At 51.7% G+C, this 22,497-nt stretch overlaps 4 protein-coding genes across 4 annotated transcripts; 3 read left to right on the forward strand and 1 right to left on the reverse strand.

The window, feature by feature from the left end:
- Window positions 1-545: 545 nt before the first annotated feature.
- BXZ73DRAFT_101061 (uncharacterized protein) lies at window positions 546-2,583 on the reverse strand (the record flags this gene model as incomplete). Its single annotated transcript, XM_048014779.1, has 9 exons — window positions 546-630; window positions 696-862; window positions 913-1,095; window positions 1,142-1,294; window positions 1,346-1,651; window positions 1,706-1,780; window positions 1,831-1,985; window positions 2,046-2,508; window positions 2,563-2,583. 9 exons carry the CDS (start codon window positions 2,581-2,583, stop codon window positions 546-548), a joined length of 1,608 nt encoding a protein of 535 aa, XP_047878395.1.
- A 1,491-nt stretch (window positions 2,584-4,074) lies between these two features.
- Window positions 4,075-6,531, forward strand: BXZ73DRAFT_101062 (uncharacterized protein; the record flags this gene model as incomplete). Its single annotated transcript, XM_048014780.1, has 6 exons — window positions 4,075-4,800; window positions 4,860-5,150; window positions 5,211-6,017; window positions 6,070-6,083; window positions 6,138-6,418; window positions 6,488-6,531. The coding sequence occupies 6 exons, from the start codon at window positions 4,075-4,077 to the stop codon at window positions 6,529-6,531; spliced, it is 2,163 nt and encodes a 720-aa protein (XP_047878396.1).
- Window positions 6,532-8,288: 1,757 nt separating this feature from the next.
- On the forward strand, window positions 8,289-9,614 carry BXZ73DRAFT_101063 (uncharacterized protein; the record flags this gene model as incomplete). Its single annotated transcript, XM_048014781.1, has 4 exons — window positions 8,289-8,522; window positions 8,604-8,845; window positions 8,907-9,356; window positions 9,419-9,614. The coding sequence occupies 4 exons, from the start codon at window positions 8,289-8,291 to the stop codon at window positions 9,612-9,614; spliced, it is 1,122 nt and encodes a 373-aa protein (XP_047878397.1).
- Window positions 9,615-10,968: 1,354 nt separating this feature from the next.
- Window positions 10,969-11,163, forward strand: BXZ73DRAFT_10940 (uncharacterized protein; the record flags this gene model as incomplete). The annotated part of the gene is made up of 1 exon (XM_048017287.1): window positions 10,969-11,163. A coding segment is annotated over one exon (195 nt), but the record flags the coding sequence as incomplete, so codon positions are not given.
- Between the last annotated feature and the right edge of the window lie 11,334 nt (window positions 11,164-22,497).

Raw genomic sequence — 22,497 nt, forward strand, 5'->3', positions numbered from 1 at the left:
CTGGTACTGATCGGAGATGTTCCCATCAGGAAAACCCCACTGAGCTAAATAGCACTAGGAGATTCTATTTAGTGCTAAATAGCTCACTAGAGATCACTAGATCACTAGCACTAATTATCTACCCCCGAAACTATTTATCTCACTAGACAGCCTGGCTGCATACTAGACGTATATCTAGAGCACCTAGCCATAGGTATAGTGCATGATTAGACACATACTTTCCATGGCACAAAGTTCTTAGATTTGTCTTAGATCATAATTAGTCGAAGTAGTGGTGGATAGCGGCACACAAGAAGACCAATACAGCGAAGACATTAGGTGTATTAGAACCAAATAGACTGTACCCTAGGTGTATGCCAAAGTAAATACTAGTGAGCGACGTTTAAACGAACGTATACGACGTTGCAGCTATGCTGCGAATGACATATGATCATGGAAGAGTGCATATGGACATGCCAGAGTTCGTATCATGACGTGGTCGTAGAGACAGAAATCAGATTACTAACTTGTGTGAGTAAGGGTATGGCGCGGGTACGAAGAGTCTTCTAGACATCCATGGCGGCAATGTTCAGGAACTTGTTGCGTCGAGAAGGGCCCGTCTTTGCACTAGAAGACGCTGTTGGCCGTGAGCTGCAAGCATAAAAAACTCGGATCAGCCAATGGATGTCGCATGTTATGACACTGGTACACAATACCTCTGCGCTTTGTTATACAAACGATGCATGAGGGTGTGATACTGATTCGGGCCTTCATCTCGCAGATCAGAGAGGATGCCGATAATGTCTCTATACTTGCATGCGTAGCTGTCAGTGGAGAAATTGGGGCTCTCGGAGAGTCGCAAGTCGTCAAGAGCATAGTACACCTAATATAAACGACTCAGTAGAATGTCATACAGCAGCGCACATCTCATACCGCGGTTGCAATCAATGCGAGCATCGGAGCAGGGATTTCTTTCTCGTCTGGCTTGCTTGGGAGCGACGAGGACATGAGATTGTTGAAGACGTTACCGAGAAGACGTGACTTCTGGAAGAAGCATATGCGGAGCAGGCTCGCCCAGAGCGGATTGGTGAACAATTTGCTGCTAACGTGGTCATTCTGGTCGAGTGTTAGATGGAATCAAGACGTGGTTGGAGAAGCTTACCTCAAAATCGCACGGATAGACGAATCTGTCTTCCGCCTGCAACCAGAGAATCTTGATGATATCCTCCGCCTTGACGCCAAAGACCACTCCGACATCGTGAGCTTGCGCCGCCTCCTTGACGTCCTTGCGTAAGAGAGAGATTCGCTGTGACGGCTAGCGCGGAAGATCAGTCATTTCGAATTACAGCATACCACAACCACTCACTACGGAGACGAGGTGATCCGAATACTCCATATCGCGCTTGATCATCTTCGCAAGTTGGGTGTCGTCGAGCGATTCAGCACATTTGATGAGAATTTGGTGAATGATGATGCCGTTCTTCTCAGGTCCGGCAGGGAACGTGTTCGTAAAGAGGATGAACTTGAGGGCCTCCTTATTTGCAGCGTCGAGAAGTTGTCTCAACCGGGGAGGTTGTTTGGTGAGTGGTAGCTTGGCAAGATGCGTGCCAACGATGTCGAGGCTTTGGCTACTATCATCTTCACGAAGTTTGTTACGTTTAGAAGATTTCGTCTTGAATACAACGGAATCAGTGACAACTCAGGTCAAGAAGTTAGCTGACTGCACCGAGTCTCGTTTGCGAGTCTTGCGCTTCTTTGGGACAGGCTCTCCGTTGTCCGACAAATCCACGAACAGAGGCTCCTGTAAAAACTATGCTGAGCGTACTGACAAGGAACGTGAACTTGCCGTACCTCGTTAGCTCTTGAGTGACGCTTGACAGAGCTCCTAGGTGGTGACTTGACATGCCGCTCTTCGTTATCGTCATCACCGGGGGACTCGCGGTGTGGCTGCTCGTCTTCATTGCTAGATGCGGCGTTGCGGTATGGTTGCTTGCGACGTTTGTTGTCTGTGCGCGAGGACCCGCGGCGGCGCTCGCTGTCGCCATTGTTTGTGCGTGCGGACTTACGGGGCGGCCGCTTGTCGTTGTCACTGGATGCCGTGGCGTCCTGGCGTGGTTGCTTGCGCTGCTTGTTATCCGCGCGCGAGGGCTTGCAGCGGCGCTCGTGACTGTCGACAATGTCTGTGCGTGCGGACTTACAGGGCGGCCGCTCATCGTCGTCGCTGGATACCATGGTGTCGTGGCGTGGTTGTTTGCGCCGCTTGTTATTCGTGCACGAGAGCTTGCGGCGGCGCTCGTGATTGTCGACAATGTCCGATGTGCGTGCAGACTCCTTGTGGGGCGGCTGCTCGTCGTTGTCATCATTGTCATCGTCCATGCTCAGGTACTGGCGGGGCAGTTGCCAGTCGTCGTCGTCGTCGTCGTCATCATCGTTCATGTGCGGGGACTTGCGGCGGCGTGGCTGCTGGTACTGGTCATCGTCATCCGACATGTGGCACGGACTAGACTTGGGGGGCGCATTGGTGGATTTCTACAAGCATTTGTAGAATGGGCATGGCGCAATAGAATGAACTTGAATACATACCTGAGAATCCCCTACTGACATCTCGTCCACTGCATTCTCTTGAGGCTGAACGAGCTGTCGACTATAGGCTTGGGAACGGTTGGGCGAGGATTGAAGGCTAGTTGGTGATCCAATGCGGTCTGTATTGTCAACGCGGCCGAGGATTGTGGCGGCCTAGATAGTGGGAGCATTGGATATGGACGGCGTTAACGTGAGGGAGGAACGGAAGAGTTAGATGATGTGGGACAGGTCAAGTCTAGCTAGCGCACAGCGCTCACCTCCTTGGACCGAACATTGTCATCATAGCCTCTGTGCCCGTCCTCTTCCTCGCTGCTCTCTGTAGTCCCGCTACTACCTTCATCCTCCGACCCGATACTCTTCTGCCTTGTCTTCCTCGAGCTACCCTTGCCATCACCGGAGCTCTCTTCAGCGGACTCATCTGAGTCGCGGTCAGTGTCCGCATCGGCGACTCCAGGGTCGGGAACCTTCAGCACTCTGCCTGTTCTGGGCGCAGCTGAATTTTCGTCATTGTTAGATCCCCTGAAGCACTGAGAATCACAAAATCCTCGCACCTGCAGTAGTGTGTGTGCCTTGCTGCGTTCCACTCTTGCGACGCACATACAGGCTTCATTGTCGCTCGGCACATCCACATCGATATCGGGTGCGTTATATTGGACTTGCTTCAGCCTGTGCTTGCTCGACTCACTTACTTGCTTCACAGATGAACCACCTTCGAAAGGTGATGCCGCGAGGAACCACAGGTCTGCGTTGCGAAGCTTATAGATGGGTATGTACTCACTACTAGACTGTGTTGCCTTCGTTGACCCGCCCTTCGCCTGTGACGTCTTATTCCGCTGTTTCGGAACAAGTTCTGCCCATGCTTGCTTGTTTATCAGACTGAGTGAATGCGGTATTTTGGTATATGGATGTGCTTACGAGGTTTATCAAGGACTCTGGTTTTGGCGTTGCGAGTCGAAGCTTCAATGACACACCATCGTCAATACCAGTGCAAAGATAAGAGCAACACAGATTCCTCACGACGCCTTGGTGAGTTCAATTCTGACTCGACAGCTTGCTGCGTTGATCGAGCCATGTCTGAGTCCACAGCAGAACTTCGAAACGTCTCTGGAGACGGACGAGAACGTGCTAGACTGGAGAAAGAGGATGGGAAATGAGGGGTGTTGCAGAAAATGAAAGGAAGCGTAAGATATGGTGAAGGGTTAAAGTGTGAGCTGGTGACTCAAATTGCGGTCGCTTGCTTCAGGTGAGGACTTAGGCACGCCCTAGCGGAGTTGCATGTGACACTGATCTCCGCATTTTGTCTCAGCTTGCGCCGGCTGCCCACAACTCTACGATCCATCTTCATCCACACGATGTCCAGTCCTCCTTAAGTTCGCTCTTTCACTGCATATAGGCGTCGACCCTGTTCCGATCTCCTTGGACTCTCTGCCCGCTCCGACGTCCTCCGGTAATTCAAGGGTCACGTCTCCGCCAAGTTCCAACCCTCCCAGTGCCCCATCTGAACTCGCATTCATGTCACTCGCACCAGCACCCAAGCACCGCTGCACCAGCTGCGGGAGGTTATTCAAACCCAGTGCATACACGAAGCACTTGAAATACACACGTCGAGCTGTCGGTAAGGCACTTCGCCAACAGCAGTTTGAGTCCGACTCGGAGATCAGCAACGACAACCCACCGGAACTTCCCCAGCAATTTCAAGGCGATCTATACGGCGACTACGATGACTACGACTGGGACAACTATAGGAGCAGTGAATCGGGGGATCCGATTGTCCTGGATGACGTTCTCCAACTCCCTGAGCTCATTGACGACCTTGACGACAACCTCGACGACGAAGATGCAGAGAACTTCAAAGCCGAACGTCGGTGGGAGCATCCTCCACCTGTTCAGGATCAGCACAATGGCGGAGGCGAACACAGCGACGATGGGTTCAATTCTGACTCGTCTGAAGATGTCACAAGTCGTCAAGCGGACTGGCAAGTGCAACGAACGGCACGAGATTCTCTCAAAACTACGACCCATATTGTTTCTTCTCCCCCCGACTCTCTGGCTGGCACTCCAGTCCATCAACAACGCCAACGGTCAAGCTACGAAGTTACACAAGACGCGTTTGAAGACGATGACGAGCAGAACCCATACGCTCCGTTCGTTTCATTCATTGACTGTGCGGTGGCGATGTGGGCGAAGATGTGGGGCCCAAGTTCCACTGCTGTATCAGAGCTCTTGCAGATCGATGGGGTGCGTTAATTCCAGTAATATTTCTCATTGGACTCTACTAAATGAAACGACATGCACAGCTCGCATCTACACTTGGGCTTTCATTCCGGAATTCTCGGGAACTAAACAAGATTATCGACGAACAGCTTCCCTCTCCGCGACCTCGCTTCATTCGTCAGGAAGTCCTCATCGGCGACCAGGTCTTCGAGTTCTTCTATCGCGACGTCATTGAGTGCATCCGAGCGCTCTACGGCGACCCCGAGTTCTCGGGCTTGCTCGTATTTGCCCCGGAACGTCACTATGCAGATGCAGACCATACAATTCGGGTCTATTTCGACATGCATACTGGGAAGTGGTGGTGGGCGACGCAGGTATGTTTTCCTTGTTCTTGATCCTCCAGTCATCCTGACCAATATGTCTTTGATGCGTAGGAAGCTCTGGATCGGGTGAAAGCAGGGGGTACCATCATCCCGATCATCATCTCATCCGACAAGACCCAACTTACCGTGTTCGGAAACAAGACTGCCTATCCCGTGTACCTAACTATCGGCAACCTTCCCAAGCATATCCGTCGCAAGCCTTCTCGTCGCGGACAAATTTTGTTGGCCTATCTCCCTTCAACTCGCCTGGAACACGTCACTAACAAGGCCTCCCGCCGACGCATGAACGCCAACCTCTACCACGCATGTATGGCTCAAGTATTGAAGCCTCTTCGCACGGCTGGCATTGATGGCGTCAACATGGCGAGCGGAGACGGGATCATGCGCCGCGGACATCCGATCTTGGCCGTCCATGCAGGCGACTATCCGGAACAACTTCTCACCAGCTGCTGCAAGAGTGGCGATTGTCCGAAATGCGCTATCGATTGGAACAATATTGGTGCCTCAACAGACCCCAACCGTCCGTTGCGTAATCTCCCCGAAGTCCTCGAGGCCCTGTCGGTCGCTGACACGGGGACCGCAGCGGAGTTCGGTAGCGCATGTCGCAATGCAAGAATCAAACCTGTCACCCATCCATACTGGCTTCACCTCCCCTTCGTCAACATCTTCCGATCTATCACCCCAGACATCTTGCACCAGCTTCACCAAGGAGTAGTCAAGCACGTCATATCTTGGATTATTAGCGCTTACGGAGCCGATGAGATCGACGCACATTGTCGTCGCTTCCCACCCAACCACCATATTCGACTCTTCATGAAGGGTATTTCCACCCTGCAGCGAGTTATGGGCAAGGAACACGTGGCGATGTGTTGTTTTCTCCTTGGACTTATTATAGGCATTCCCCTTCCAGGCGGGTTCTCTTCGGTGCGACTTGTTGCTGCTGTGCGCGCTCTGCTGGATTTCGTGTATGTGGCCCAGTACCCAGCACATACATCGGATACCCTCACTCTTCTCGAAGACGCTCTTCGGTGTAGATATCAACCAAGAAGCGCTACGCATCCATCTACCTTTCAACAAGTTCCCTGCCTACCACAAGATCAAACTCGTTCTCAAAGATGCACAGGGCATCGGTGTCATGGAGGCTGTACAAGACGTGATCCACGCTCGGCCTCAGAGACAAGATAAGCGCGGTAGGGTAGTGCCTGGTCGATTCGACACCGTACTCGTCGAAGATGGCGGTGACGAAGCGGGCGTCCAAGGTGAGTAGATGTGCTCTTCTATGTCTAGAGCATCACACTCAGAGCCAGTGGCCATCTATCAGGTTACAGGGCAGGTCGTCTGTGGCTTGTTTTCGCCATACCAAAAGCTGTAAACAGAGACCTTTTCCCCGGAATCATGCCTCCACAACATCTCACCTACATTGAATGGTACACGGGGTTCACTCAACCGGACAACATCCACGGCATGTATAAGGTTAAAACCCATTGGAACGCTGGAAGCGATCGCCTTGCAAGCGTGGTCGAGGTTTCGAAGATTCGTCGTAGCTGTCATCTGTTCCCTGCTTTCGGTGCTGCGGCACCCCGTGAATGGACAAGTAGCACATGTTTAGATTTGTGTGACACGTTCTTTGTGAGTCCCTTTAGTGATCAGAATATGTACATGAACTTTGTGTAGCTTCTACTATATGCATGGACGAATGATCGTACTCGATGCGCAGCACAGTAACGACGGGACCTAAGGGGTGAATGTATGTAAGGGAGGGCGGTTTGACATGCAAAGTCGCGAGACAGTGTGGTGGCGAGGAAGTGCGCGAGAACGGGGAAGTTAGAGAGAGGAGCACGAAGGAAGGGAGATAGAGTAAAGAGAGGAGGTGCAGGTGTGGGCCAAGTGCGGCATGATGTGGATGTAACGGCCGCGACGCGCGCACTGACCTGAGAAGTGCCGCTGCATCTCACCGTTTGCCACAACCCTCCCTCCATCTACTGCATCCCCACAGCACTTCTCAACCATCCCTCAACCCTCAGAGCTCAGACAAACACACCCCTCCTGCTCCTGATCCCTCTCATACTACTTGCCACGATACACTTCGGCGACGGACTCCGGACTCCAGATCTACAAGTCACGACCTGACCGCGTGAGACAGTACACCTTCCAACATACGCTCGAAACATGGGCAGCTATGAAGGAGGACACACGGGTGAGTGTTTGACTTCTATCTCTGCGCTCTACCGCACACCCCCCGCTCTGTGGATTACGACCACACATCTGCCTTGATCTAGCGACTGGCGTTGCTGGCGCTTGACGTCCTCCAGACGTCCCATGCCGCGACGCTGTGCTCTGCAGGATACGTGGCTTGGAGCGGTCCAGTACTCGATCCAAGGGCTGGCACCGATGACGCCTGACGTCCTCCAGACGTCTCATGTCGCGGTGCTGGTTTCTTCGGACCACGGGGCTCAGCGCAGGCCCGCCACCTGCCCCATTCTTTCCGGGAGCTTCTAATTACTTGGACGATACATACTGACCCCAGTAAGCTTCACAGAACTACCTATGCTGCGAGAAAGCTTTTCCGAAGGTCGTTCATACCGCCCGCCAGGCCACAGTGCAGTGCCGACAGGTACTTGTTCAGCGACTTGCTCTGTGCCACGCCCAAGTGTGAGACGAGCCTGGCAACGACAAAGACGACAAAGCCAGCCCCAGTCCCATGCCGCCCACTGATGGCGACGATACTCAACGTCAACCGAAACAGACAGCTGGTCGCGAACTTGTCACGCCCCAACCATCCCGCAAATTGTACGTACATTCGTCCGTCTTCCTCGCTCGAACACCGCATTGATGCATGGGTGTGTCCAGGATCACCTCGTTCATCTGAAGTCGGAGTGAGGCCCGGACTACCACCCGTCAATGTTCATCGGGCTCGCCGTGCTCCTGCTCTCAATTGCGCTTGTCCCTCCACCTGCCTCGCCCACACGTCCACTTTGCCCGTGGTTTCAGTTGGCGCCACCTCCACCCTCCCTCGAGCAAGGAAAGCGACATCGGACGAAGGGCTAGTCCGTGCCCCAACCAGCCCGGCATCCGCGGCCGAGGAGTCATGACAAGCTCGGCCGCGCGCGGACACCCAAGCCGACCGGCATGGGCATGACTGAGGACAATGAAGAGCAGGAGCTCAACTCGTTCCGGCAACCCTCCACCACCCTCCACCCAACCCCGCCCTCTTCCCCAGCGTCCGCACCCGCCATCCCGGACGAGCTCACTGACCGTCTCAACTCGCTCGCCAAACAGCTCGAGATGGCGCCCGAGCTCGCGCGTTTGCTTGAAGCCCAGCACGCTACCACCCAGTCTACGATCTCCGTCCTCGAGTCCAAGGTCGCGTCACTCGAGAATCTCGTCCAAGACACGCAAACACAGGTTCAGTCTCCTCCCAAATCTATTCTTCGACTCTGTTAGACACAGCACTCGCCCTCGCCGACGATCTCTGCCTCCACCTTCGTCGCCCGCACAAAATGGGGCAACACACTTGCCAGGAACTCAACAGCGCCTGTTCCCAATATCGCCGCAACGTCCGGCCCTGGTCCCATCGTGCAACCATTCTTTGCATTTTTGTCCGCCATGAGAAAGCGGAAGCTCGCGCTCCGAAAACCGACAAGCGGAGCGTGGAGGGCGAGCGTCGCGAGCTCCGCGATCCCCGCGTGCGGCGGGAAGCCCGACGACGACAGGGTCATGCAACGCGTCGCTGGTCCCGTCCGCAAGGGACCTCGAGGCCACTAAGCAGCTCGTCCAAGCATCCGAGTCCGCCCGTGCTGCGCCGCAAGAACCCACCGTCCCCGTTGCCGCGGTCGAGGAGGCGAGGAAAGAGGAACGCGAGTTGCTCACCTCGATGTTCGTGGAGTGGAAGAAGAACGTCGAGGGCAAGTGGAGCAGCGTGCACAAGGACTGGACGGAGGAGCGGGAGCACCTCCGGCAAGCCAGGGACGAGTGGGAGAGCCGGATGCGCGCGGCCGAGGAGACGGTTTCCATCGCTGCGACGGAGGTTGAGAACGGTCAGATGTCCCTGGCATCCTTTCAGGCGCAACCACAGCAGAAGTATATGGACGACAATGCGAAACCCCAATCCAGTGGCAGTCTCGTCACTCCTCCCAGCCCTCGCTCCCTCTCCGCCGAGTCCACTCGCCCCCGGAACCGGAGGAAACACGCCGGGTCGTGAGGACGCACCCGCACATGCCGCTTCACGCAAGTTCGCTCACCACACCGGTGCTCTTCAGTCTAGAAGCGATGGCTCATCCGCGCTGCGTCGGCTGGGGCGAAATGGGGCTCAACTACCACTACGACAACTCCCCACGCGCTCTCCAGCACGAGGCATTCAACCGCCAGTACGCTCTCCCGCGCCGCCGCGCTCTGCCCCGCGCTCATTCGGCACTTGTTGGCATCGTCGGTGGCGTCGTCGTATATACCGTCTGATTACACTGCATGACACCTTGCGCCAGCTTGATGCCGGCCCTTCCACGTGCTGCCGCAGTCTTTGCTCGACTGAGCTTGCTCACAATCGTCTAGGTTGATGTCCAGCGCTCTGCCGACGAGTCCGTAGGTGTCACTTGTCACATTGAGCTCGTCCAGGGGTTGAGGTTCAAATGCGAGTGCTCACGCTGCCTAACTAAGGCACTCGCAGAGCTCACCACGGAGGACGCCGTGAGAATTGTGGGCGTCAGAGGATCTCAGTGTCAAGGGTGATGAGAGTGTCACTGAGAATGGCCACACCATAGGTTCAATTCCATGGTGTGCAGACCTGGATGAGTGCGAGGAGTACAAGGTATAGGGTATGTGGATGTGATGCCCCTAGACTGAATAGCACACCGGAACAGACCTGGACTAGGCTAGATAGCATGGGTGATAGCACACAGTAGTTGAGACCCTGCACAAATAGAATATACTAGTGATGACAGCAAAACGACTAGTCAGATAGTGATGTTAGGGAAACAATAGTAGCGAAATAGTATGTTTAGTTGCTTACAGTGGGCTAGTAGGATTAGTTGAGCCGATAGTGCCAGCTCTAGAATGCCTAGTGCTATCTAGCTCAGTGAGGTTTTCCTGATGCCGAACACCCTAGTAAGGCTACGTTCACGCCCCATGACAACTGAGCAGTGACTGGTACTGATCGGAGATGCTCCAAACACCTTGGTGAGGCTACGTTCACGCCCCACTACCACGGGGAGAGACGATGTTCAAGGCCTACCGAAAGGAGTGGCTTGCTGCCAATCCTCTTGGACAGCTCTGACCATGGGCCCCGTTTCAGTCGTTGGAGGAATGGGATCTTGCGCAGTGGCATTTGATGCCTGGGTTAAGTCAGGGAGCTATTGATGAGTACCTCAAGCTCCAAATTGTACGCAATGTCACATACCTTTCTTCACTTCACGCACTGATCGTAGTGTTGTCAGACAAGAAACCGTACAAAGCTGTCGTTCACCAGCAGCTACAAGTCCTTCCAATTAATTTACGCCTTGCCTTGAGGCTTAGCGAGCTGGGACGTGGAGGCCTTTGAGCTGACGGGGGACGACGTTGAGGATGAGGGCGGCCTACTCCAAGAGACAGTGGTGCTCTGGAAACGAAACGTTGTGGACTGCATCCAGGAGTTAATTGGCAGTCCACTCTTCAAAAACCATATAGACTTCGCACCAAAGTGGTTGTACGCCAATTCAGAGGGAAAGAGACGGGTGTATGTGGGCATGGAGACGACGATCTAGTGGTGGAACACACAGGTGAGCAATCGGCATGCCCCCACACTGCACAGGATGGCTTACCAGTACACTAGACCCGTCTCCCCAACGGTGCAACGATTGCCCCTGTCATCATCTCCTCAGACAACACTACTCTCTCGCAGATGAGTGGCAATAAGTCAGGCTGGCCAGTCTACCTATCAATAGGGAATATCGACAACGATGAGCGGTGCCAACCTAGCTCCCATGTCACCGTTCTCCTCGGCTATCTGCCCACCAACAAACTGGGGTGCTTCTGTTGAATCCTGGGCCTCTGGCGACTTCTGGAGATCCCACACGCACTCTAGAGGCTGTGGTGAGAAGCTGTATCGAATAGGGGACCAGGGATATACAAAGACGAACCTAGAGGCTGTGGTGACAAGCTAAGGAAAGAGCCCACCCAGCCTCTGGTGAAAAAGACCAAACCCTAGTCTAGGAGCACGGATCTGCGTAGACGCCTGAGCAGCTGCCTAAAGCGGCTGCTGCAGTGCCACAACGTAAAGTAGCGAGGATGTCGAGAACTACTGGACGTATGAACACTAAACTTGGAGGGTACGTACGTATAGTATGCATATCCGTCTGTGTAGAGTATGAGACGATATCACCAAATAGAAAATGACGAACAATGCGTGGAATTACCAACTTCAACAGACCCCCCTAATTGGACGCATCTGCAGCGCTCTGAAGCGCAAATGCGCCCAGCTCACAGCAAGCCCATCATGCGACGGAACTGCTCCACCTTAGCCACGGCCAACGCCTTGGTGAGCAGGTCTGCAGGCATCTCGTCTGTGCGCAGATGCGACGGCGCAATGACGCCATCATTGACCTTGTTGCGCAGCCAGAAGAAGCGCAAGTCGAGATGCTTCATGCTGTCGCTGCACAGAGGCGAAGCGGTGTCCAACGGCATGCGCATCTCCTCGTGCATGTTGCGCACCCAGCAGATCTCCTTGCTCGCATCCACAGCGGACACGAACTCGGCCTCTGTGGTCGACAGCGTGACGAGGGGCTGCAGCTTGCTGCTCCAAGAGATCGTGCCAGAGCCTCGCACGACCAGGTACGCTCCAGTCGACCTGCCAGTGTCCTTGTCGCCGCCGTGGTCCGCGTCGGTGTACGTCGTGAAGCGCGAGGTCACAAAGGGGTCAGGGCGGTAGGTGAGCTTGAGATCGACAGTGTGGCGCAAGTAGCGAAGAAGGTGCTTGACCGCCTTCCAGTGCTGAGGCCCTGGGTTCGAGGAGAACCGTGCGAGGACGCCGACGGTGTAGGCGATGTCCGGACGCGTGCACTGCGCAAGGTACATGAGAGAACCCACTGCAGAAAGGTACTTGACACCTCGCATCTCCTCGCGCTCCTCGTCAGTCTGGGGCGACATAGACGTGCTGAGATGAACACCAGGATCCATGGGAGTGCACACAGGGTTGCAGGTGGACATGCCGTACTCCTCGAGGATATCGAGGATGTACTGCCGCTGAGAGAGCTGCAGGACGCGGTTGGGGCGATCGCGAAGGATCTGCATGCCCAGAAGGAACGTTGTAGGACCGAGATTGCGCAGCTTGAAGTGTGCTTCAAGGTCGTGGATGACGCGGTCGATGGCTGCCTGTGAGCGCGAAACGAGGGTGATATAGTCGATATAGATGGGCAGGTAGATCGTGACGCCGTCGCGCTCGTAGACGTAGAATGAGGTATCTGCACGAACACCTATAAAGCCCAGCGCAAGGAGCGCAGCATCGACCGTCTTGTTCCAGACCTGTGCGCTCTGCTTGAGACCGTACAACGACTTGACGAGGCGTAGCACGTCGCTCCACTCGCCCTCACGGAACCCAGGAGGCTGCTTCATGTAGATCTCCTCCTCGAGATCACCATTGATGAATGCGTGCGAGATATCAATGGAGTGGATGTGCATGTCCTCGAGCGCAGCGTGGGCGAGCAGGAGTCGCAATGTAGCGAAACGCGGTGTGGGGGCGTAGGTTTCGTCGTACTCGAACCCAGGACGCTGAGAGAAGCCCTTCGCGACGAGCCGCGCCTTGTAGCGTTCGATAGAGCCGTCAGCATTGCGCTTGACACGGAAGACCCACTTGCAGTCGATGGCGCGTTTCCCCTTGGGCAGCTGTGCGAGGTTCCAGGTGCCATTGACGTGGTGAGCCTGGAGCTCCTCGCGCATGGCGTCCATCCACTGCGCAGCGTCAGGACGCGATGTCGCGTCGGCATAGGTCGTGGGATCGGATGCGTGGGCTGAAACGCAGAACTCCTCGGCGGTCTCCTCTTCCTCAGGCTGCTCGAACACATACGTGACTGTGTAGTCGTTCTCGAAGTCGTACTCGTCTTCGTCCGGGTCGGGGACCACAGGAGACGGTTCGCGCGCATCCCACAAGCCTGGCGTAGACTCGCGCGATGGATGCGGCTCTGGAGACGACGCCGGAGTAGGAGATGGAGAGGAGGTAGGCGTAGGGGTCGCGCGTTCGCTGCGAGGGACGATCCAGTATGGCTGAGGTGGGCGCGAGACGCGTGAGCTTGTGCAAGTGGGAGCAGCTCCCTTTGGAGCGCGTTTGCGCTGTGCAGGGCCAGGTGCGACAGGCGCGATAGGCGGCACAGAGTCCTCGCGCGGCGCAGGGCCAGCAGGTGGAGCGTTGTGCAAATCGACCTCGATCTCAGGCTCCTGCGCATCCTGTGGTGGATCAACAGCAGGCTCCGGATGAGGCGGCACAACACCCCCCTGATGCGGCACAGGATGCACAGGCTCAGGCGCGTTGTCGAAGTCGTCGCACAGCAGCAGAGGAGCGACAGGAGGGGCAGGGAGGGTGGGTCGAGTGGATGACTGTTTGAGGCCAGGGAAGTATCGCTCGTCGAACTCGGCACGCTCACTGATGGTGACGCGCTTGCTGAGTGGATCGTAGAATTTCCAGCCCTTGATGCCCTGTGGATAGCCAATGAAGACGCATTTCTCCATGTGAGGAGACAGACCGTTGTGTTTGTCCTTCTGGACGTGCACATACGCAGTGCAGCCCCAAACGCGCAGGTGCGATACGTCCGGCTTGCGTCCATGCCACAGCTCGTACGGCGTCGCGTCCGGACATGCAGAGGTGAACGAACGGTTGAGCACGTGAACGAGGGAGAGGACGGCTTCGCCCCAGAACGTCTGGGGCAGCCCAGACTCGGACAGCATAGTGGTGACGCCGTCAGCGAGCAGGCGGTTCGTGCGCTCAGCGACCCCGTTCTGTTGAGGCCTGTTGCGCGTCGAGTGCTGTCGCTTGATGCCGCACTCGACACAGAACAGGTTGAAGTCGTTGGACATGTATACGCCACCCTTGTAGTCGCGCAGACAGCGGTGGGTATCGGGATGAATGCACATAGAGGTGGATGACATACCAATGTCAGCAGGTCGACACAGCCAGCTCAAAGAAGCTCGTCGAGGAGCATGTCGTTGCCTATTATCGCCTGCAAGAAGCGGGGGTTGGTACATGATAGAAGAGAGTGGGGGAGTACTTTTTGTAGGAACAGACATGGCAGTGGAAGGAGAGAGAAGCGGGTGGGGAGACTCACTTGTGAACGCGGCCGTGATCTTCGAGACTGCCCGACTAGTTGGGTCACGGGCTGGCTAGGCTGCACTTGGAGGGGCCAAAGCGGATCATTCTCGAGCCTTAAGGAGGGCCCGATAGTAGTGAGACATGTCATGCAATGTTGATTTGGTGTCATATGGAGGATAGTATGTGTGGGGAGCAAAGCCACGACTATGCGCTCTCGCGCTCGCTTCGTCTGTGACCGCAACGCGCGTCAGGTACGGGAGAGTACAAGCGCCGGCGCACGCGCAGCGGAGCACGCATGGCGTCATGCGGTGTCACGACAGGTGCCCGATTGGGACGTCTCAAATTCGGCACAGCGTGCGGCGTTCGCAAGAGATATGTAAAGGGCTGTAGAGTGCCAATCAAGTGTCACGCGACAAAGCCAAGCCAGAAAAGGAGCACCCCTTGGATTTCCCTCAAGGTTACCACGTTGCAAGGACTCCTGCCTACCCCAACACTTCCATTGTGGAGCTCATGGAGCAGTTCCATGCCCCCAATCTCATCCACCACCTCAACTGGTTTCTACAGCAAGCAGCTTCCAGTAACGGCGCCCACCAGCGGTATCTTGCTGCTCACCTTGTTGATCAGCACTTGCACATTGCTGCCTACGCGCAGTTCGAGGTCAACCTTCCTGCGATACGCGAAGTCTCATTGTGCACACTGCTAGTTGACACTGTGCACACAACATGTGCTCAGCTGTGTCAACGCTTCTGAGAGGCCATTCTGTTCAAGTTGGTAATTCCACGCATTGTTCGTCATTTTCTATTCGGTGATATGGTCTCATACTGTACACACACGGACATGCATACTATACGCACGTACCCTCCAAGTTTCGTATACATACGTCCAGTAGTTGTCGAGATACTCGCCACTTTACGTTGTGGCACTGCAGCAGCCGCTTTAGGCGGCCACTCAGGCGTCTACACAGATCCCTGCTCCTAGACTAGGGTTTGCTCCGCATTTTTCACCAGAGGCTGGGTGGGCTCTTTCCTTAGCTTCTCACCACAGCCTCTAGGTTCGTCTTTGTATATCCCTGGTCCCCTATTCGATACAGCTTCTCACCACAGCCTCTAGAGTGCGTGTGGGATCTCCAGAAGTCGCCAGAGGCCCAGGATTCAACACATTCTGGCGAACATGTTGACAGTTCTTGTACGCGAGGATGTTGCACTTGGTTGTAACTCAGCTAGTATGCTCCCGCTGGGCCATTCTTTGACCGATTTGTTGTTGTGATCTATGGTTGTATTATGTAGGATACTCACTTTAATGTGTAAGGCTTCGTGTGGCTTGTGTGAAAACAATCTTCAATGTTCCTCATTGTATTGATGGTGCTGTGCTGGGGATCGAGGATCTCTTTGCATATGTGGAATGACTCACGCCATTTCAGGTGTATCATGAGGACACAGGCATATATGTGATATTGCATTGCGGTTTCCGTTTCGGACTCAGATCACACACTCATTCAACATTGACCAGCTCTTTTTCAGTGACGCACTCTAGCTTGCTCTGAAACAAGCCCACAAAGATCCCACTGCATCCATCTCTGCGAGTCGGAGGGCTTCGCACGCGCATAATAGCGAGGATACATCACTGTGAGGAGTGCGGAGAAAGACGTGTGACAAGTCCGTTAAGAACCACATCTGGCATGATATTTGCAAGCTGGGGCGCTTCATGCATGCGCATGAAGACAACAAAATTGTGGTCAGGATGGTGGGGGACATGAAGTGCCTTGACATGCTACAATGTGTACTATAGTAGTCCTTGGATGCTATGGGGGCTACATTGCTCTATAAGCATCATGCGGGCGGCTATAAAGGCAGCCTTCCATTTGTCACCCTCCCTGACTTGGTAGGAGTGGGCCATTACTGGCAGAAAATGATTAATGAGATATGGGATATAATGAGAAGATATGAGAGACCTTAATAAGCTATATTAAACACCACCACTATCATCATAGGCAAACAAAAACATAATATATAGCAGAAGTGTAAACATTGTGAAAGCTAGTACTAAAGTGCTTACTATGCAGATAAAATCCAATATAGTACCACACACTGTGTTATAGCTGCCCTTCTGGATATCGTCAAGATTTTAGGTGCTGTATTTGATTTTGCATAGACAGAGTATGCACTATCATTCTACATTGCAAGAACACTTGAAGGGGGGACTAGGGTCAATAAAGGGGTTGCAATCATATAGGCCTTCTACATAGCTTTCTGATGCATATACAATCACCCTGAACAGATAAGAACTGAGGTCACATGAGCTCTCTAAAGGTAGTAGGCACCAGTGATAGTATCTACACTGTCCCTTATCTAATGTGTTTAAAGCCAAGCTGTAAGCATATTAGTGATACACTCTGTAGTAGCTGCTTTCATGAATATAATCGGGGTTTTAGGCAATTGATTGGATTTTACAAAGCCTGAATACCCATTGTTACAACCAGGCCTGCATAGCACAGCCACATGTAGAAAAAAGCGGCACTACCAGGGATTGAACCCAAGGCTCCTGGGTGCCCCACCCAGGTGCTGTACCAGCTGAGCTGAGCTGAGTTTGAAAAAGCGTTCAAAATAGGCACCTAGCTGCACTTTCAGCCACTGTGGCAGCTGTGGCAGGGAAAGAAGGGGGCAAATAGTGGCAAACAGTGTCCATATATGGTGGAGAGGCATGAGAGAGGCAGCTGACAAAGATTGGGCAGCACAGCCCCACCAAAAGAGGATGGATTGCAGCCAGGGCTTGTGGATGACAATTTTAGGTGGCTGGGTGTGGCTTGCAGTAGCTGGCAGTGGTGGCTGTGGCTGAGAGCGAAAATAGGCGCCCAGTAGCGCTGATATGCCCTGGGTGGCCACTCCCAGGCTCTAAACATGTTGTTATGGGCTCAAATGACACAAGATGATGAAACAAAGTACATAGATCATGTGGGCAGTGCTACTAGTGCCTACCTACCAAAAATGAAGCAAATCTGACCATGGGAAAGGGATGGATGGCACGCAAGGCTTGTGGATGTAGCAGTGCCGTGGGCGCCTATGAAATAGACGCCCGTGAGCGCTGTGCCAACCCACACCATCAGTATGTGTACAGGGGGATGAAAAATGCGAAGTGGGGGATAAATGGGGGGTCTACAGAAAGAGCACACACCTGGGAGCAATCTGGCAGTGTTCTGAGAGTGATAGAGAATAGGAAGGGAGGCATAGTGACGTCAAAGTACCATGGTAATGAGCAACTAGACAAACAACACTTACCTAGTACCTATAAACACTGAAAACTTACTAGAGAGTTGAAGAGAGTGCTGAATCCATCTCACACAGAACTCGGTCTGTGCTCCAACGACCCGGCCACCCAAAATGGCAATGTCGCAGGCATCCCAGGCTCAAGACCACCGCTCTAAATCGGTGCACCGAGTAGGCATGGTACAGAAGCACAGGGACTGTGGGGGGGGGCATCCTCCCACTCATGAGCGCTGACTTTGGCTAAAAGCCAGGCTACAGAGGTGAAGGGTGGATGAGAGTCCCCCAAGAGAGGAGGAGCAGTGGCAGGAGCAATGAGAGTTCGCGCTGCTGGCGCTTATGTAACAGTTTTCTCACACACCTTATTAGGAAACTGCATATAGGAACATTGCTTACACTCTCTATTGCTCATTTCTTGTCCGTTTCTTATGATATAAACTATGACAAGTACGTCTTCAAAGTGGCGTTTGAATGGTGTATGTTACATAAGCATATTCCCAGGCACAGCACTATAACCCAGTCAACACTGCCAAGCAGTAGTTGCTACAGTATAGCAGCTGCAAAGCACAATACATAACATAACATATACTGTCTTGTAGCCCTTCGAGGAGGTGTTCTAATACATCTACATATGTAGTGATTGAATCAGAAACAAGCCTATAATCAGCCATATACATTACATATAGTGCTGCAGCAGTGTTACTCAAACCATTCCATCGCATCTGCTTTCAGAATCACATAACATAACCTATTAGATCTCTCTCATCAGTGCGCATCAAACGCACTCAAGGCCATCTGAAACGGACATCATCTGAGCTCATACCAATAGTTACAACATATGAAGCATATGTCATTGACCTTGTAGTGCTTCCAACACTGCATTGATATGAGCGCTTTGTTGACATCTAGACTGGCTGCTATGTGGACTAGGTTCACGAATATAATCAACATTATAGGGAATTGATCTGATTTACTAGTAGGCAGGCATAGGTGCAATGGGCAGAGACAGGGTGATACAGCCGCTGGGCGTCTAATAACTTACGGAAGCCTAACTTTTCTGAAAGCAGCCCTTCAAAATTCAAATCAATGTCTATAAATCTTGAGTATATTCATAGTAGTAGTCCACATAGAGTCTGACTGAAGCCCCCAAAGAGTGCCCATCTCAGTCTAGTTAAATAGGTATAGACACTAACAGGCACTACAAAGTGTATCAGGGAGTGAAGCCCTGGGCCTAGGTGGCAGTGCGAACCCAGCGCTAGTGGAACCCTACAGGGGGACCCTAGCCCAGAGCTAGGGTGATGGGAGTAAGTAGCAAACCTATGTGTGGGAAGTGGCTGTGCTAGTGAAGAGTAATACGAGTCTGAAATTTTATTCCCACGGGTCGCACTAAGGGTGTCACGCGTCGCAGCCAGAGCCCACCCTATAAAGAACGATTCATTCGTACCTCATTAATCGTAAAGTCCCACCGTGTTTTCATTGTCAATTACCTGGCCAGCCTTTGACAACAACTCCCCTGGCCTCCATTGTAATAACTGTGGGTGTCTAACAATTGACCCTCAGCATTGTTAAAAGCGACTTTTCTAATGACAGGGCCCTCTCTAGGCTGTATTAAGCCACATGGGTAATGACAGAGCATTCTGGTATTGTTAAAAGCGACTTTTCTAATGACAGAACATCTCCTAGGTTGTAATAACTGACGCTAGGGTCCTGCTGGGTCCTGCCCAGCTATAAATAGCCTGGTGCAGGTACTACAGGTGGGCATTCTGGTAGGTATACTGGGCTGAAATTGGGGGTAAATAGGTAGCTGCAGGTGAATATAGCTAGGGGGGTGCACCAGACCAGCTAGAATAGGGGGGAATAGCTGGGATTTACCCATAAATGTCCAGCCTGGGGTGCAGCCCAGGGTGGGAAAAACATCAGGCACTAGGTATCAATCAAAAGAGGCATCCAGCAGCTTTCTAACGAACCCAAGAGCATGTTGATGGGAGCAGTATTAGTAGAGATACAGGTGTACCCCTGTTTTGGCCGATGGGGGCATTGGCTAGAATTGGGAATTGTGGATGGAATCCTCTGGTTCTTGTTGTATACTGTGCGGATTGCCTCTAAATAAGTGGGATTGAAATCCGATCGGAGAAAAACCGCCTTGTTCCAGAATAGATTGCTGAATGCACTTCAGCCACAGCACTTTTGATCTCTCAATAGTCACCCCCCATATTTTCCGACTTGGTAGGAGTGGGCCATTATTGGCAGCAAACGATTAATGAGATACGAAAAATAAAGAGAAGCCAGATAAACTATATTGAGCAATATTTCAAACATCACTACAGTCACTACAACAGATATTAATACAACATATAGCAAGAGTGTTCTAAAGTCCCACTATGTCCATCACAATGAAACATTTAGGACCCACTGTGTTGTAGCTGCCCATCTGAATATAGTTGAGATGTTAGGTGATGTATTTGAATTTACAGAAGCAGACCACTGGTAGGAAAACTTGTGTTAACAAAGGGGTTGCAGGCATATAGGCCTTCTGCACAGCTTTCCAATGTCTATACAATTATCAGAAACAGATAAGAACTGATATTGCAGAACCCATCTAAAGTTAGTAGGCCCCAGTGATCATATATACACTGGGCCTCATCTAACGCATTTAAATACAAGCCATAAGTATATTAGTAACACACTCTATAGTCCCTTCTTACATAAATATAATCAGCAATTTAGGCAATTTATTGGATTTTACAAAACTTGAATACCTAGGTGTGCATAGCACAGTCACATTCAGAAAAAGTGCCACTAACAGGGATTGAACCCAAGGCTTCTGTATTTCTTACTCAGTCACTAAGGAAGCTGTACTAGCTGAGCTGGGCTGAGTTTGAAATGCACTTTTAGCCACTATAGTTGCTGTGTCATCAGTAGGAGGGGCAATTAGTGGCAAAAAGTGTCCATATATGGAGAGAGGCATGGGAGAGCCTGCAGATAAAGGTTGGGGGGAACACTCAAGAAGTATAGGAGCCCTTTACTAAAACATTTCATATAAACCACACCAGAGACAACTGAACTGCACCATTGGCTATTATAGTAGTTGTAGTTGTCTACAACTGTCCTTACATGTTCTTTATAGGACTACCATTGCCAATACCCAACATACTAAATCAAAACTGGCACTTTGCAGTGATTGTCTCCCACTATTGCTACTGACTATGTTCTATGTTAACTGTAGTTGCTCACTAGTATCAAAGTTGGCTGCTTGGACAGCACTCACCACATTGTTCAAATTTACTAGTCTGGCTTTGTTCACTACTCTGCTATCATATTCAAAGTCGCTAGTCTATTCAAAGTTACCAGTACAACATACTTACTGCCCTTCAAAGTGACTAGTCCAGGCTTATTGACCACTAACTTGTACCCCTTTATTAGTTACTAACCCCTACAAAGTTGCTACCACATTCAAAGCCAGTACTCTGGCCTCACATACTGCTTTATTTAGACTTACTAGTCTACTAGTTGGGCTTTATTTACTAGCTCTTTCAAAGTTGCTACCATGTTCAAACCTACTAGTCTGGCTTTACTCACTAGTTCATTCAAACCTTCAAGTCCAGATTCACTTACTAGGCCGTTCAATGTCACTACTCCGGATTTCTATTTACCACCTTAATAAGTCAACTCTTGCCTTATGTACCACTGCATTCCGGTTGGTGGTCTGGCCTTACTTACTACCACATTCAAAGTTACTAGTCTTGTCTCACTTACCACATTGTTCAAAGTCTACTCCGGGTTTTTATTTACCAGTCTATTCAAAGTCTAGTCCGGAGTTTTGCTTGTCACCTGATCCAAAGTTACTAGTCTGGCTTTACTTACTAAGCTCAAAGTTGTTACTAGTTCACCCTTATTTACCAACCTGTCAATAGTTGCTACTATGGTTAAAGTCACTAGTTCAGGTTCACTTACTACCATGTTCAATGTTACTAGCCTGGCCTTACTTACTCCTCTAGGCAGTACTGACTGTCCCCTCCCTACTGTTATTGAAACCCTATTCACTCAGTTACTACTGCCCTATTGCACACTTATTAGTTGTTAGAAAAGTTGCTATAATGTTCAAAGTCACTATACTCACTAGTTTACTCAGTGTTACTTGCTGCCCTTTAAAGTCACTAATCAGGTGTTACTTACTGTCCCATTCAAAGGTGCTACAGCATTCATACTTAATAGTCCAGCCTCACTTACTAGTGTCACTAGTTCGGTTTTACTTACTGCCCTTCAAACTTACTAGTCCAGGCTTACTTGATACTGTGTTTTAAGCCATTACTAGTCAGTTACCACCCCGTTCAAAGTTACCAGTCCTCCCTTACTTACCACATTCTTTAGAGCCACTAGTCCGGGTTTTTACCTACTAGTCTATTCAAAGTCCCTAGTCCGGAGTTTTGCTTATCACCTTATTCCAAGTTACTAGTCTGGCATTACTTACAGGTCAGTTCACAGTTCTAGTCTGGGCTTAGTTACTACGCTGTTCAAAGTCACTAGTTCAGACATTGCTTACCGTATTGTTCAAGGTTGCTAGTCCGGGTTTTTACTTATCACCTTATTCAAAGTCACTAGCATGGCTTTGCTTACCATTCCTCGAACATACTCATCTATGCTTACGTACTATCCCATTCAAAGGTGTTAGTTTAGTCTTACTTACCCCTCTAGGCAGCACTTACTGGCTCCTTCAAAGTGTTTGACCCTGTTGTCAAAACCCTGTCCAGTCAGCTGCTACCATTCTGTTAAACACTTACTAGTTGGCTACACAGCTGAACTTTTCTCT

This window comes from Epithele typhae (assembly GCF_022376455.1).
Source record: "Epithele typhae strain CBS 203.58 chromosome Unknown BXZ73scaffold_21, whole genome shotgun sequence".
Classification (NCBI taxonomy): Eukaryota; Fungi; Basidiomycota; class Agaricomycetes; order Polyporales; family Epitheliaceae; genus Epithele; species Epithele typhae.